Below are 15,270 nucleotides of genomic sequence, written 5' to 3'. Positions count from 1 at the left end.
TTAAAAACACTCGTTAAAATAAAGGTTCTAAATTGGCATCTATGATTCCGTTAAGAACTTAAACAGCCATGGAACCTTTCACTTGCTCTTTAGAGTTTTAAAATGTTCTTCACAACTAAGTAAAAATGATTACTTTAAGATCTGATCGCTGGAAGGTTCTTTGGGGATCCGAAAATGGTTCTTCTAAGCCTTTTTTTTTAAAGAGTGTATGAAAAGAAATAAGCACAGGAGTAGATTTAATGCTACTCATTTTCAAACGTTTTTATTTATATACACTATAGCAGTGGCAATATATTTAAATAATAAAATAAAATAAATTAAAATAAAATAAAATAATTAAAATAATCAAATTACATAAATCCAGAGGTTTTTATATCTGAATGTTCTTCAGACTTTACTGTTTTTATTTCCACTTAATTTACTATTTTTCATTCATGATTATGTTTGTTTTGTCATGTTTTTTAAATGATTTCTTACTGAAATAGCCATGTCTACCCAATAAAATATTTGGAAAAATGTACATTGGTTATAAAATGCTTTAAAAAATATTTATAAATTTGTATGTTTGCTGAGGCCCCCTATTGAGAGCCACCATACAAATATTATCTTCTAAATTTGTGACAGTATTCGGTAACACTTTATTTTACAGTGTCCTTGTTACAAATGTTACATGTACTTACCATAGTAATAACAGTAAATTATGCACAATTACATGCAATTAACCCTCAACCAAAATCTAATCCTATCCTATAGTAAGTACATGCTGTTATATAATTACACTGTAACAATGACACCTTAAAATAAAGTGTAACCCAACATTCTTGATATACAGCACTGCCTCATGTTTCTTATTGATTAAAATTTTAAATTAAAACAGAATTTTGTAATGCATCCAATTTATAAAAACTCTGAAATTCACTGGTCAGATACAGCTGGCATTTCTACCATCATAATGCTGAAATAAAAATAAAAACAACTGATGCAGATGAGAGAGAGAGACACAGAGAGAGAGAGAGAGAGAGAGAGAGAGAGAGACAGAGAGAGAGAGAGAGAGAGAGAGAGAGAGAGAGAGAGAGAGACAGAGAGACAGAGAGAGAGAGAGAGAGAGACACAGAGAGAGACAGAGAGAGACAGAGAGAGATGAAGAGAGAGAGAGAACGAGAGAGAGAGAACGAGAGAGAGAGAGATGAAGAGAGAGAAATGAGAGAGAGAGACACAGGGAGAGAGAGAGACACACACACAGAGAGAGAGAGAGAGAGAGAGAGAGAGAGACACACACACAGAGAGAGAGAGACACACACACACACACACAGAGAGAGAGAGAGAGAGAGAGAGAGAGAGAGAGAGAGAGAGAGAGAGAGAGAGAGAGAGAGAGAGAGAGAGAGAGAGAGAGAGAGAGAGAGAGAGAGAGAGAGAGAGAGAGAGGACAGGACTGGTGCTCACAGCGGGGCCGGTTGCGGTGCTGGTCTGGGCCGGTGAACTGGACTGGACCAGTTTAGTTTGAGCCGCGGGAGCGGGACGAATCGCCTGAGTGCTAACAGGAGACTGCAGGGAGGAGAGGAGCAAGAGAAGGAGGACATAAAGAAAGGAGGGAGGAAAGAGAGAGAGGGTTGAGAGCAGCTTTACAGAGGAAAAGTCAAATGATCAGATTTGAAAAACAGAGCACTAGTGGGTGAGTAACTTCACGACATTAGAGCTTTGACAGAGTTTTGTTTAGTACTGAGTGAACTAGAAAGACTCAAACACATTTTAAAATGTAAATCATGAGAAGTCTCATTATAATTTTAGTATGTTATTGAATATGCCAATGTAATGTATTTGGTCACTACACTGCTGCTGCTGCTAAGTAAGTATGGACTTGTTACTGCTAACAGAGACACACACACACACACACACTGCTGTGAACATGTAAGATTTTCTGCTGCTGCTTAAATAGACATGAATCCTGTGTCAGATCTAGGCAGGAGGAGCTGGGGAGGAGGAGGGGTTCAGAGGAACTGCAGGACTAGCTCACAGCAAACTATCAACCAGACTATTTAAATGTTGAGCGAGCAATCTCATTGGCTGCAGGATCAGCAGAGGCCAATCAGCTTGTGCCATGCGGTGATGATGTGATTGCTTGTAGATTGCAGGGGGCCAATGTTTCGGAAAACACTGAAGCTTCCCCGGGGGCCGCCATTGATTAGCGGACCATCACCTCAGAGCCGGCCCGAGGCATAAGCGAACTAAGCGGCTGCTTAGGGCCCCCTGCCCAATCGAGTTTTTTTTTACATATTAATTAACTTAAACAAGTAACATGAATGAATTAATGACTAATTCAAGACAAGAAAATTCTGATTTCATGATCAATATACCTGCCTACAACTGCTGCTGTGTCTGCCGGTGTTTGAGTCATGTGCATAAACTCGCGTGCATAGACAATTCGTGCGCAAAGTCACAGTAATGTTAAGCCATGTCACAAAAATTTTATTTGATCAATGATTGATGATTGACATTTAAATCAATGATTTATCCTTTAAATGTAATAATATTCAGAACAGAACAAGAATAAAAAAATAACTATAAACAAGCCAAAACAAAATCATTTAAAGCGAAAGTGAAAGTAAGCGGCGTTGGACTCACGTATCTCTTTTGAATCAAAATGTTTCAACATTCGCGATGTATTTGGATGGTAAACTATTCTTTACTATAGCCTTTGTACTTAACTCACGTTCCAATATCGATTGAAAAAAAGCATCCTCTTCACACGCGCAAAAAAGTGCTTGGAAACATCACAGTGGAGCGGAGCTTACGCTGAATGGTACAAATTGTATTAATGACTATTTAAACAGAGCAGCGTAATTTTTATATGTTAGGTTGACTATTTTATTATTATATTTTATTACGGCTATACTGAACAGGGTGCGATGTCAAGATTACAATGCTGGAATGTGTGTGTGTGTGTGTGTGTGTGTGAGGCGCGGGCGCGATCGAACAGTGGAAACATAAAAACATACTCCATCATGTTCATACAAGACATCATTCAAACTGCAAAGTGTTGCAAAACGTTGGAGGATGTTTTGCAAATAATTTATTTAATGTGTTTTGTGACAGTTTGTTTTCAGAAGTTACAAAGAGTTAGTAAAAGAGTAAAGAAAAAGTTAAAACTTTTTATTTAAGTAGGCCTATCTATTTTTTATTAAGTATTTATTTTGTATTAATACATAACCTTGTATTAATTTATAATGTAACATTATAGTGTGACATTTGTGTCAATAATCGTCAAGCACAGGTGACTCCGCGTGGTGGGAGGGGGCCCCCAAATCAAATTCTGCTTAGGGCCCCCAAAAGGCTCGGGCCGGCACTGCCCCACCTGCTGTTAGCATCCCATTGACTCCCATTCATTTTGGCGTCACTTTGACAGCGAATAACTTTACATCTGAGGCGTTTGAAGACTCCATTTGTCCATTATTTATTTCTAAAGAAACACGAAAATGTATAAAAGGGTCCATTACCTTGTATCTTATGTTATGGCCCCGTAGATGCAGTTTTTGTAAAAATAGGCTAACGATTGCGTCATAAACACGCGACTCTCTGTCGCACAGTAGAGAGATTACCGTATGGACGGGAGGAGAAGCTCGCGGGCAATCGGGGGGAGGTGGAGGCAAAATTACAAAATAATTAATCAGAATACTTAGCAAAAGTTGCTCCTGCTCCTAGCTCATGGACAGCTCCTACTCACACTCTCCATCTCTGCAAGTTTCGGAAGGGAATGATTCAGATTTCTCTTGGCACAGCTACTAGAAGACAGACGGGTTGCTCACGTCACATCTACGTCGTCAAGCTCAGTGTGAGTCTGCGCAGTCGCTCAGCCATCAGGAAGTGAGAGCTTCTAATTGACTTCACTTTTCTCTGTTGAATCCAATGACGTCACTGTGTCCATTTCTTTTACTGTCTATGGTAGATTGCAATCAGCCTGCGCCCTCTAGAGATTCATGGCTGAACTATTTCTTCAACAGAATTTATGGCATAATGTTGATTATCACCGTTTTTCCCCCTGAAAAATCATGTTTGCAATAATGAACTTATAATGAGACAATAATGAGACTGGACGTCTATGGGGTCAGACATTCTGGAGAATTTCTCTTCAGAATCAGGAATTTTTTTTTCCACCCTGGTCCAAAAATTAATCAATCTGCCTGTAAACCTTCAACCTTCGATCCTTAAACTATATAAAGCAGGGACTGATACAGAAAGCAGAGGAGCCACAGTTTAACAGCTCTGAGGATTCGAGGGCAGATGCTCGTCTCTGAGCTCCTACAGAGAGAGAAGCGCCTGAGACACGGAAGAGCTCGCGGCCGCGCGCGAACACACACACACACGCACGCACGCGCGCGCACACTGACAGCGACGCCATCAGAACGAGTCTCTCGCTTCACGCTGGAAGTTGAGTTGGCCTGTAAAGCTCAGGCAGTTGGAGGATGAATGATTAAACGCTTTCGGAGGAAAGAGGAGCGTCTTCCGCTCGCAGGAGCGCAGGATGACTGACAGCAGGATGAAGAGAGACGCCTGGGAATATAAACCCTCACCTCAGACACACACACTGACTGACTGTCCTGACAGAGTTTATCTGGGAAAAACATTACAGCAGTAAATGTGATGTTTTGCTAAATTACTAAAAGTAAAACTGCAGTAACATGTGGGCCTGTTAGTCAGTACTGCCACTAAAGATATTACTGAATAATAACTGTAACTATGATATTTTGCCTGAAACTATGATTACTGTGTGTAAACTTTAAAGGAGAACTTGGTAACTTTTTTAACTTAATAAAACTGTCTAGAAATCATTTGGATGGTTAAACAACCTGTTCTGGTGATACTGGTGACTTTCCCCGCTCCCCCCAGCGTTCCCAGGCGGAAAACCAACCTTGCAACTTGGGGACTACCGTCCCGGCAAGATAGAAATTGGAAGTCTCGTGAGAAGCGGGAACGAGAACGAGAACGAGCGCGAAACACGAATCGCTTTACGGCATTTCAACATAAACACACACGCATGTATGATGTATTACCAGATCAAAGAGTATAGAAGCTTCTATACTCTTTGACCAGATTACCCACCTCGGTAGACAAAGCTCCACACGATTCAGTTGGCTTGCTCCGATCAAAACAAACGCACATGAGCAGCGGTAGAGAGGGGGAGGAAGCCGCCGCAAGTGAGTTTTTTACGACCGTGTTGTGACATATACGCCCCCCCACAGCTGTAGGGGGAGCTCGTGTGGAAAACATGCGACAACAAAAGGGAAAATCAGCGAAGAAGTGACTAGAGTTCGCTAGAGTTGCCGAGTTCTCCTTTAACTGCTGTATGTAGAGTGACAACTAACACTAGATGAGTAAAGTTTGTCATCAAACGTGAAAAGTTTTAAATAACTTTGAAAAAAGCTTTAAATCTGAAGTTTTACACAGAGAAAGTAAAAATAAACTTGTATGTTGCTACCATAATTTAACACATTGTTAGCATGATTGGCATTTTACTATCATGTTGTTACCATAATAGCATGTTCGCCAACGTTATAATATGTTGCTTGCATTGTTAACATTTTTTAACAAGTTGTTAACTAGATTAACATGTTGATATCATGTTTTAACATGTTGATAACATGATTCAATACATTGCTAGGACAAGCATGTTGCTAACATTTTGTTAGCATTATTAACATGTTACTAACATGATTAGCATGTTGTAAACATGTTAGCATGTTGTTAACATTATGATTAACATGTTAGCATAGTTCAAACATTATTAACATGTTACTAACATGATTAGCATGTTGTAAACATGTTAGCATGTTGTTAACATTATGATTAACATGTTAGCATAGTTCAAACATTATTAACATGTTACTAACATGATTAGCATGTTGTAAACATGTTAGTATTTTGTTAACATTATGATTAACATGTTAGCATAGTTCAAACATGATTAACATGTTAGCATGATTAACATGTCGCTAACATGTTGCTACCATGATAGGAATGCATGTCAGCATGTTTTAACAAGTTGGTAACATGTTTTTTAAATGCTACTATCACTGTTAGCATTTTTTTAACATGTTGTTAGCTTGATTAGCATGTTGCTAACATGTGCCTAGCATGATTAACATGTTGCTATAATATTTCTAGCATGATTAGCATGTTGCTAGTCTGTTTTAACATGAGTCTTGATGGGACATTTCATAGTTATGATCGTCCATTTAACAAATAAGCTTAAAGTCCCCCTGTGGTGAAAATCAAGCTTTTAATGTTGTTTATGTGTCTATGTGGTGTTTTTAATATGCTTTAAGACAAACCATGTGTAAATTCATAAGTCGACTCCATTGCTGAGTATTTTCTCCTTAAAACTGCAGTGAACCAAAGACAGTCTCAAAAACACGCTTTGAAATCGCTGGTGTTTCTGACGTCACAAACTACCTTGTAACCAATCAGATCAAAGTGTGATCGTCAACCAGTGGATCTCTGAGTGAGTGAGTGGAGGCGGGGCTCATTTGCATATTCATAGAACCACTTATACTAAATAAGGCAAGGGTGTCGAGTTACATTCAAGATATTTGAAGGCAAGAATAATTTTTTTCACATGTTTGCTACAACTTATAATCTTAAATTGTAGATCAGTATGTTGGCTTGGCAAAACCAACATAACTATATAGTGTGTTTAGATCTACAGTCATTTTATTTTAATGGTTGGCTTTGAAGAAAAATCCTCTTATTTTCTCTGTGTTTCTCCTCTTATCTGTCTTGTCTCTTATAAACTTTTATTTTGTACCGGCTCTGTGACAAACTACTTATGTTCCTCTACTATTGTAAGTCACTTTGGACAAAGGCGTCTGCTAAATGCTCAAATGTTAATGTGATGTAAACTAATCTACTAAATATCAGAAATGTAATGTTTTTTTAAAAGCTTCTGAATGGCCTGATTTATTATTAGACTTTAACATTAAACATCGAGCCACTCGTAAACACGAGCGTCTGGCGCCATCTGGTGGCCATGAGTGAACATTACACTGACAAACTCATTTTATTATTATTTTCATTAGCCATTATTATAGGCATTGCCTATTAGTAAAACATTGCAATGTATAAAAGAAAAGGTAAATAGAATGGGTGCCTCCTTATTGTGGTCATATACTGTAAATATATCCATACTTATATATATTTAATTTCATATAAGTAATTATAAAATTCAATGATTATTATAGAACTAATAATAATAAATACTAAAAAAATACTATTCAAATTCAGTTTTGTTAGTGTAAACTGGCATCGAACCCAGAGGAACAACTGTACTGGCTGGAATATTCTGAACATGGATATTAATATGTGAACAGACAAACAGAGAATAGCTAACTGGATCTTCCTGTGGACTTATTCATGTTTGATACACATTTGACACAAATAATCAAAACAAATAACTTAGTGTTTGATTTACACAACACTAAAGAAAGAGGATTATTAAAACAGCAACCATGAGAAGAAATAAAATCAAGCTTCATTGATTTACTGTAAGGCGGATCTCAGGGTGCAATAACTAAAGCGCGCCACTAGATGTCAGCAGTGCGTGTCTCCATCACCACTGCTACTGACGATCAGGATTCACTCTGGGTTTATCACTGAACGGAAAACAAACCGACAGAATGTTTAACGCAAAGAAGTTTTAGTTTACAGATGGTCAGTGTGAAAATAATTTTTGCATACTGATGTTTCAAATTTGGTGCAAATTTGCACAAGAAAATAGTGAAAGTTGAGTTTCTGAATTGGTAAAACCCCTTTTATATTTTCAAAAGATGTGAAGCAACTCTCCAGTAGGATAAGGGCACGTTTTATTAATATTGTTTATAAACAGAAATGATACTGGATTTAACATTAATGCATTAAGTATCATGATCAGTGTTTCTCCTGGACTTTTACAGGCCAAATGATTCACAACATTGTGTTTTCTGCTTATATGAAACCAAATAATACAAGGTTATTAATTATTAATTCATCAATTTACTAGCTATTTCATCTTTCCTGGGACCCTGAAGAAGCATCATCTCAGGAGCGATCACAGTTTAGTGATGATCACATCATCATCATAATTCACTATCACTGATTTGTGTCTGTATTTTGACACGAATGAAACATTTTGACACAATAGTTCATGTCGCACTGAGCTAGAAGAGACATCGTGTGTGTTTACTGCGCAGATGATTAGATTATGGTTACTACTAGTAAAATCATAATCAGTTCAGATGTGACCCCTTGGTGACCCCTGGTGGGGGTCGTGACCCCACTCCTCACTACCGGATCATCATGATGTTCTCCTTTCACCAAAGATACATTCATAAATAATAATAAAAAGAGAGTTACTTATAATGAATGATGTTGACTCTCAATCTCAGGGAATATAACAGGAAAAGCATGTTCAATCTCTCAGCATATTCAGTTATATCAGTGACATTTTGCGGTATTAAATAAGTAATAAAGTAAGTATTAGTATTAAGTATAATTATTAAATTTAAAAAGGATGTCTGAACGCAGGGCCGTCGCTAGTGGGGTGAAAGGTGTAAATCCAGCAGTTATACTATAGGCCCCTGTTGTATGAATAATTCTAATATTTATATTAGTTGTATGTCTGAGATTTAAATGAAAACCACAAAAACATGCAATTTGGTTAAATATTTTTTCCCAAATACCTCCCTAAAAATGGTTTAGTCCGATCTAAAGTATTTATTTAGTCAGTGACAAACATCAGAAGGACCCAATAACATTGTAACTTAAGTCCCGCCCCAGCTCGTGAACAGAACCAATCAGAGTTCAGGCGGCAGTGGCTGAAGTTAACGATGAACTTGTGGAAGAGCAGGATATGGCAAGCCGTTTTAGCTTAAATTGTACTCAGCGTTACTCGTCGTAATTGCATTTTTACTAGTAAAAAAACAAATTAAAGATATGTATAATTGCAGAGCTGTGTAATTGCATTCTTACTAGTAACAACTGAATTAGAGAGCTCTGCAATTGACCCTTCGCAGGGAGCTTGATTGACAGGTGATCTGACCAATCATACTTCGCCATCCGCCATTTTGTCCGACAAAGCAGTCAGGAGAGTTAGTAGATTAACATAGGAGGATTTGAACTTGAAAAACGGAGTGTACTGACGCCTTTCTGTGGTTAAAACAACATTCCTTTTTGTGTTTGTTCATGTTTATTTGAGGCTATAAATTAACTAGAAGGAAGAGATGATCGGTTCACGAGCAGCTTTAACTGATGCTCTACAGAGCGCACTGGCGCCGTTGTACTGTGGCTGCCGTCGCATCATCCAAGTGGATGCTGCACACTGGTGGTGGTCGAGGAGAGATCCCCTGATATGATTGTAAAGCGCTTTGGGTGTACAGTAGTACATATGAAAGCGCGTAAATGCCCGATTCTATTCTATTCTACAGCGATCTGTCACGGCACATTAAAGAGCAACAAAACGGTATTTATTGTTAAAATGTATTTTAAAAAATGACCAAATTTGAAAGATGAGACTTTGTTTAATATGTTTAATATCAAACGTAACCGAAAAGTAGCCTGCTCTGTCCTGTCTGTCAGCGTGCTGTCAGTCTCTCTGCTCCGCGATGTATTTTTCACTGCATGAGAACATGGTGTGGCATGAGAACGGCGTAGCTTGTCGGACATAGCGACAGTAACTAAGGGGGGGCGGGTCTTTGCAAACGGTCAATTGTAATTGCTACTAATAATAATTGAATTGTAGAGCTCTCTAATTGGAATTCTTACTAATAATAATTGGATTAGAGAGCTCTGTAATTGTAATTCTTAGTAGTAACAATTCAATTGTAGAGCTCCGTAATTAAAAATGAATGGAAGTCAATGGATACATATGTGACCCTGGACCACAAAACCAGTCTTATAGGTAATTTTTTTTTATATTGAGATTTATACATCATCTGAAAGCTGAATACATAATCTTTCCATCAATGTATGGTTTGTCAGGATAGGACAATATTTGGCCGAGATACAACTAATTGAAAATAAGGAATCTGAGGGTACAGAAAAATCTAAATATTGAGAAAATCGCCTTTAAAGTTGTCCATTTCTATTGGCGATTGTGCTGCATCCATTCACAAAAATAAATGTTTTATATATTTAAGGTGGGAAATTTATAAAATATCTTAATGAAACATGATCTTTACTTAATATCCTAATGATTTTTGGCATAAAAGAAAAATCTATAATTTTGACCCATACAATGTTTTGTTGGCTATTGCCACAAATATACCCGTGCAACATAAGACTGGTTTTGTGATCCAGGGTCACATATAACTAGTAAACATTCATTTGTAGAGCTATCTAATTGTAATTGCTACTAGTAAGAACTGATTTGTAGAGCTCTCTAATTGAATTCTTACTAGTAAAAATGCAATTACGACGAGTAACGCTGAGTACAATTTAAGCTAAACCGGCTTGCCATAGCAGGAGACTGACTGACTGAAACATGTCGGGGAAAAGAAAACATAAATCAGGGCACCAGAAACGCCATGAACAGAAGGAGAGGGAGGCCAGGAGAGTTGTTGTATCCCAGTCGATAAAGACAGGTTGTATTGTTATTTCGTATTGTATTGAATAAGAAAACTACCATCTCCAGCCTGCCGGTCCTGTCACTCTTCATTATCGGCGCGCACCACAATCCACCACCGAATGATTACGTGTTCAAAATCCCTGTCTTTTACACTATTGTAAATAGAGTCTCGACACATTGCATTATGCACCGGACCTGCCGGCTGATGATGTATTTATTACATCAAGAAAACACGAATACAACACACTGCACTTGAATGAATAAATTATAGCATTTTTAATAATATTACCAGTTCCATATTATCTTTATTAAAAAAAAAAAAATAAGACAATAAATTATTTTATTTTTTAAATTTGACTGCATTCTTGTCAATTTCTAAATGTTTACTTTTTGATTTATGAATTATAACAGACTAATGGGAAAAATATTATTTTGCTGTTACTTTTTTAAAATTGGTTTTATTATTATTTAACATTTTCTTGCTTTTTGTTAGTTTTTATTAGTTGTAATTTTTATATAAACATTTAACTTTTAAAAGAAAGGTTTTACAACAACATCACCATCTGCTGTTGTATGTGGGCCTCCATGCTCATCTATTGTACAGTATATGATATTAGTGGAGGGTGGTGATACATGTCCTCCAGCTACGGCCCGGTCTGAACGCATCCAGTCTGACTTCAAACTGCTTGATGTCAGTTCGGTTTTACAAAAGGAGGTTTAATAAAACTGTAAAACAATTTGGGAAAAATTCGGTCTTGACTTTAAAGTGCCCCTATTGTGCTTTTTCGGATGTGACGGTTCATGTAATGAGTAATAAAGCTGTTTGTGAATGTAAAAGTTTTACAAAGTTTAGATGCAAAGTTGTTGTCTCCTAAAAGAAAAAAGCTAAAGTTAAAAAGTAAAAAAGAAAAGTAAAAAAAAAAGAAAGATTCGATTCTGAACTGCCTGAAGTCAGTAATTCCAGTCTGTTACAAACCTAGTAACAGTATAACTTATTAGCATAATGCCAGCCTGTGGTCTTGATTGGCTCTTAGCTCCACCCTCAAACACTGTAGTTTATCTGAGACTGGAAGAGTTTGGTTTGTGTTGTTCATGTCGAGAAGACGCTGTTTTCTGAGATTGATACGGTAAAACCTACGCCATCGTTACTGTTCGTATCACTGTGATCAAGAGCTGAGATTCAAACTGGAGCATCTGACCAATCAGAGCAGAGTAGACCAATCACAACAGACTGGACCATCTGACCAATCAGAGCAGAGTAGACCAATCACAACAGACTGGACCGTCTGACCAATCAGAGCAGAGTAGACCAATCACAACAGACTGGACCATCTGACCAATCAGAGCAGAGTAGACCAATCACAACAGACTGGACCGTCTGACCAATCAGAGCAGAGTAGACCAATCACAACAGACTGGACCATCTGACCAATCAGAGCAGAGTAGACCAATCACAACAGACTGGACCATCTGACCAATCAGAGCAGAGTAGACCAATCACAACAGACTGGACCATCTGACCAATCAGAGCAGAGTAGACCAATCACAACAGACTGGACCATCTGACCAATCAGAGCAGAGTAGACCAATCACAACAGACTGGAACATCTGACCAATCAGAGCAGAGTAGACCAATCACAACAGACTGGACCGTCTGACCAATCAGAGCAGAGTAGACCAATCACAACAAACTGGGCCGTCTGACCAATCAGAGCAGAGTAGAGCAATCACAACAGACTGGGCCATCTGACCAATCAGAGCAGAGTAGACCAATCACAACAGACTGGAACATCTGACCAATCAGAGCAGAGTAGACCAATCACAACAGACTGGGTCGCCTGACCAATCAGAGCAGAGTAGACCAGTCACAACAGACTGAGCCATCTGACCAATCAGAGCAGAGTAGACCAATCACAACAGAGTGACTGGACCATCTGACCAATCAGAGCAGAGTAGACCAATCACAACAGACTGGACCATCTGACCAATCAGAGCAGAGTAGACCAATCACAACAGACTGGAACATCTGACCAATCAGAGCAGAGTAGACCAATCACAACAGACTGGGTCGCCTGACCAATCAGAGCAGAGTAGACCAATCACAACAGACTGAGCCGTCTGACCAATCAGAGCAGAGTAGACCAATCACAACAGACTGAGCCGTCTGACCAATCAGAGCACAGTAGACCAATCACAACAGAGTGACTGGACCATCTGACCAATCAGAGCAGAGTAGACCAATCACAACAGACTGGAATATCTGACCAATCAGAGCAGAGTAGACCAATCACAACAGACTGGAACATCTGACCAATCAGAGCAGAGTAGACCAATCACAACAGACTGGAACATCTGACCAATCAGAGCAGACACTGCGAGAAAAGAGCTGATGCTGCAATTATATGATGAGAAAGGTGTTTTTCTTTTCTTTTTCACCTTTGATGAGCGTAAACATATTTATGGAGACCTTTTGTAAAACCTTTAAAATAGTATAATAGGGGAACTTTAATGCTTAATGCGATTTTGGCAATCCTTTAAGATCATTACAAATCACACTGTACGACATGGATCTAATAAACTTTAGTACGACATGTATGTAGACTGAACGATGATGACACCTACTGAATGGTAGGCTATGACGCAAGTTAGTATAGTAGTATAAAACGTCAATCAATATACACCATTTCATGTTGCATTTGTATTGGCTAGTCAGTAGACGAGGTCGTAGCAGCAAACACACACTGAGATGATCATGAATCTCTGACACACACACTCTCTCTCACTGTACGATGTAGGATCACCGTATACGAGCCACGAGCACAGACATCTCCACGACTGCTCATCTTTCATCAAAATCAGTGTGTACCAGGCATAAGAAATGACTTTCAGTGAGTGTAGAGCCGTCATCAGTCTGTGTGTGTGTGTGTGTGTGTCTGTGTGTGTGTGTGTCTGTGTGTGTTGTACCTGTGGGGTCGTGACCCTGAAGGTGGCTGTGCTGGTGGGTGTGGAGGGTCTCGGTGAGATGCTGTTCTGAGCCTGAGCCTGAGCCAGAGCCTGTTGAGGAACCATCACCAGCTGACCCATCTCTGTGCGGACCAGCACCATACCTCCAACACACACAACATCAGTTATTCAGCGGCGACCGGGACACACACACACACTCAATATACAGCAGTGCATCACTGAAAGCATCAGTGCATGGAACAAAGTTACTTACAATCAACAACTGAAGCTCCAAAAGGAGATTCTGACTAATTATTATGTTTTTTTCCATTGCATATGATGTCTGATGTCTTTATACGCATGCATTTCCCTCAAAAATACACGTGAAAAATAACATTTGGCGAAATGACAGGAAATACTTTTAATAAGTTGACAGTGAAATCTATTTTAAACCACATGTGTTCATTCTTTTGTAATTATTATGCATGCAGATAATATTATTTTAAAGAATAAATGCAACACTGTCATTTATCACACAACTAGTGAACTCTGTTGATCAAACATGGAGAAAACGTGAATGAGAAAAGAAATAGTGTCCTGAAAAATACAATTTCAATACTTCTATAATACTGATTCTTTTACGTTTATGTTGTTAGAAATTCATTGAAAATAAAAAATTTGTTTTGAATTTTTAAACACATTTTAAGCACTTTAAAAACTAACATTATGTAACATTATAAACATTATGGAATGTGCTATATAAATAATATTTCCTTTGACATGCTATATGTAAAGTTTTTAATAAAACAAAACCAACGACTCGTTTAACAGCATATCACTGATTACACACATGATTAAACTCCATCAAAACTCACATCAGTTTAACACAGCGATCGGACTCGGGGCTGAGATGAAGTTTAGATGCATTATTTACATTCACTTGTTTCATAACTAGTGCTGTAAACACTCAGTCTGAGAATCTATTATAGTGATGATACACTTTATATTTACTGAGCAGCAAAGTTTCATGATGAATCATACTTCATAACTCAGTCAACAAATACGGTAGACTAGAAACTGTCATCTGTGAAAGTTGTAAGATATGCTGTGACTTTTTGACTCCAAACACACTCAAACTCATCAGTCAGCATCCACACACACCTGTGAAAACGTCACCTGCACTGAATAACAAAAACCCAGCCTAGTTTGTACAGATCTGGGCTTGTAACTGAAAGGTTTAAACAGGTTTTATGTTTGAATCTCATCCATAATCTTATTTTTCACCTCTGTTCATTTGGAGATGAAACTGAAGTTATTAAAGTTGCATTAAAGCGCCGGAGCATCGATGCTGCGGCCCCGGGAAGTCTTCGCATCGACTCATAAATGTAATGACTTGTGTCAGCATCATCTGGTGAGAAGTTTGTTTACATATACTGAAACCACATACATCATGGGGAATATTATTGGTCATGCATAAAAATGTTATTTCATACAAAATATTATATTACATAACAAAACATCAAAGCAAGCATCAGCGTAAAGAAAGACAGCACAAACAAACTTCTCAAGCAAAACATCTGACCAAAAAAAAAGTTCAAAATTTAGTCAAGAATGACATTTACTATTTATAATTGTCACTTTTATTTTATTTTTTTTGCAAATAAAGTAAAAAGTCTTTAAAAGTCAAAGTTTAAAGGTCTCGGGACAGTTGACAGGCCAGCGCTGCATCATCACGA

General features: G+C 38.1%; 1 protein-coding gene across 3 annotated transcripts in view; it reads right to left on the bottom strand.

The window, feature by feature from the left end:
• LOC311090011 (transcription initiation factor TFIID subunit 4) overlaps positions 1-15,270 on the bottom strand; it is a 101,310-nt gene that overhangs the window by 84,076 nt on the left and 1,964 nt on the right. For 2 of the 3 annotated variants that reach the window (XM_084125110.1, XM_084125109.1), the window contains exons 2-3: positions 13,556-13,698; positions 1,444-1,545 (exon numbers count right to left, since the gene is read on the bottom strand). In XM_084125110.1, coding sequence (XP_083981236.1) covers positions 1,444-1,545; positions 13,556-13,698 — 245 coding nt within the window. The remainder of the gene's footprint in view (positions 1-1,443; positions 1,546-13,555; positions 13,699-15,270) is intronic. The other variant, XM_084125111.1, reaches the window with a different exon arrangement.

This window comes from Abramis brama (assembly GCF_963993115.1).
Source record: "Abramis brama genome assembly, chromosome: 9".
Lineage (NCBI taxonomy): Eukaryota > Metazoa > Chordata > Actinopteri > Cypriniformes > Leuciscidae > Abramis > Abramis brama.
This window is presented reverse-complemented; position numbering and strand designations above follow the sequence as displayed.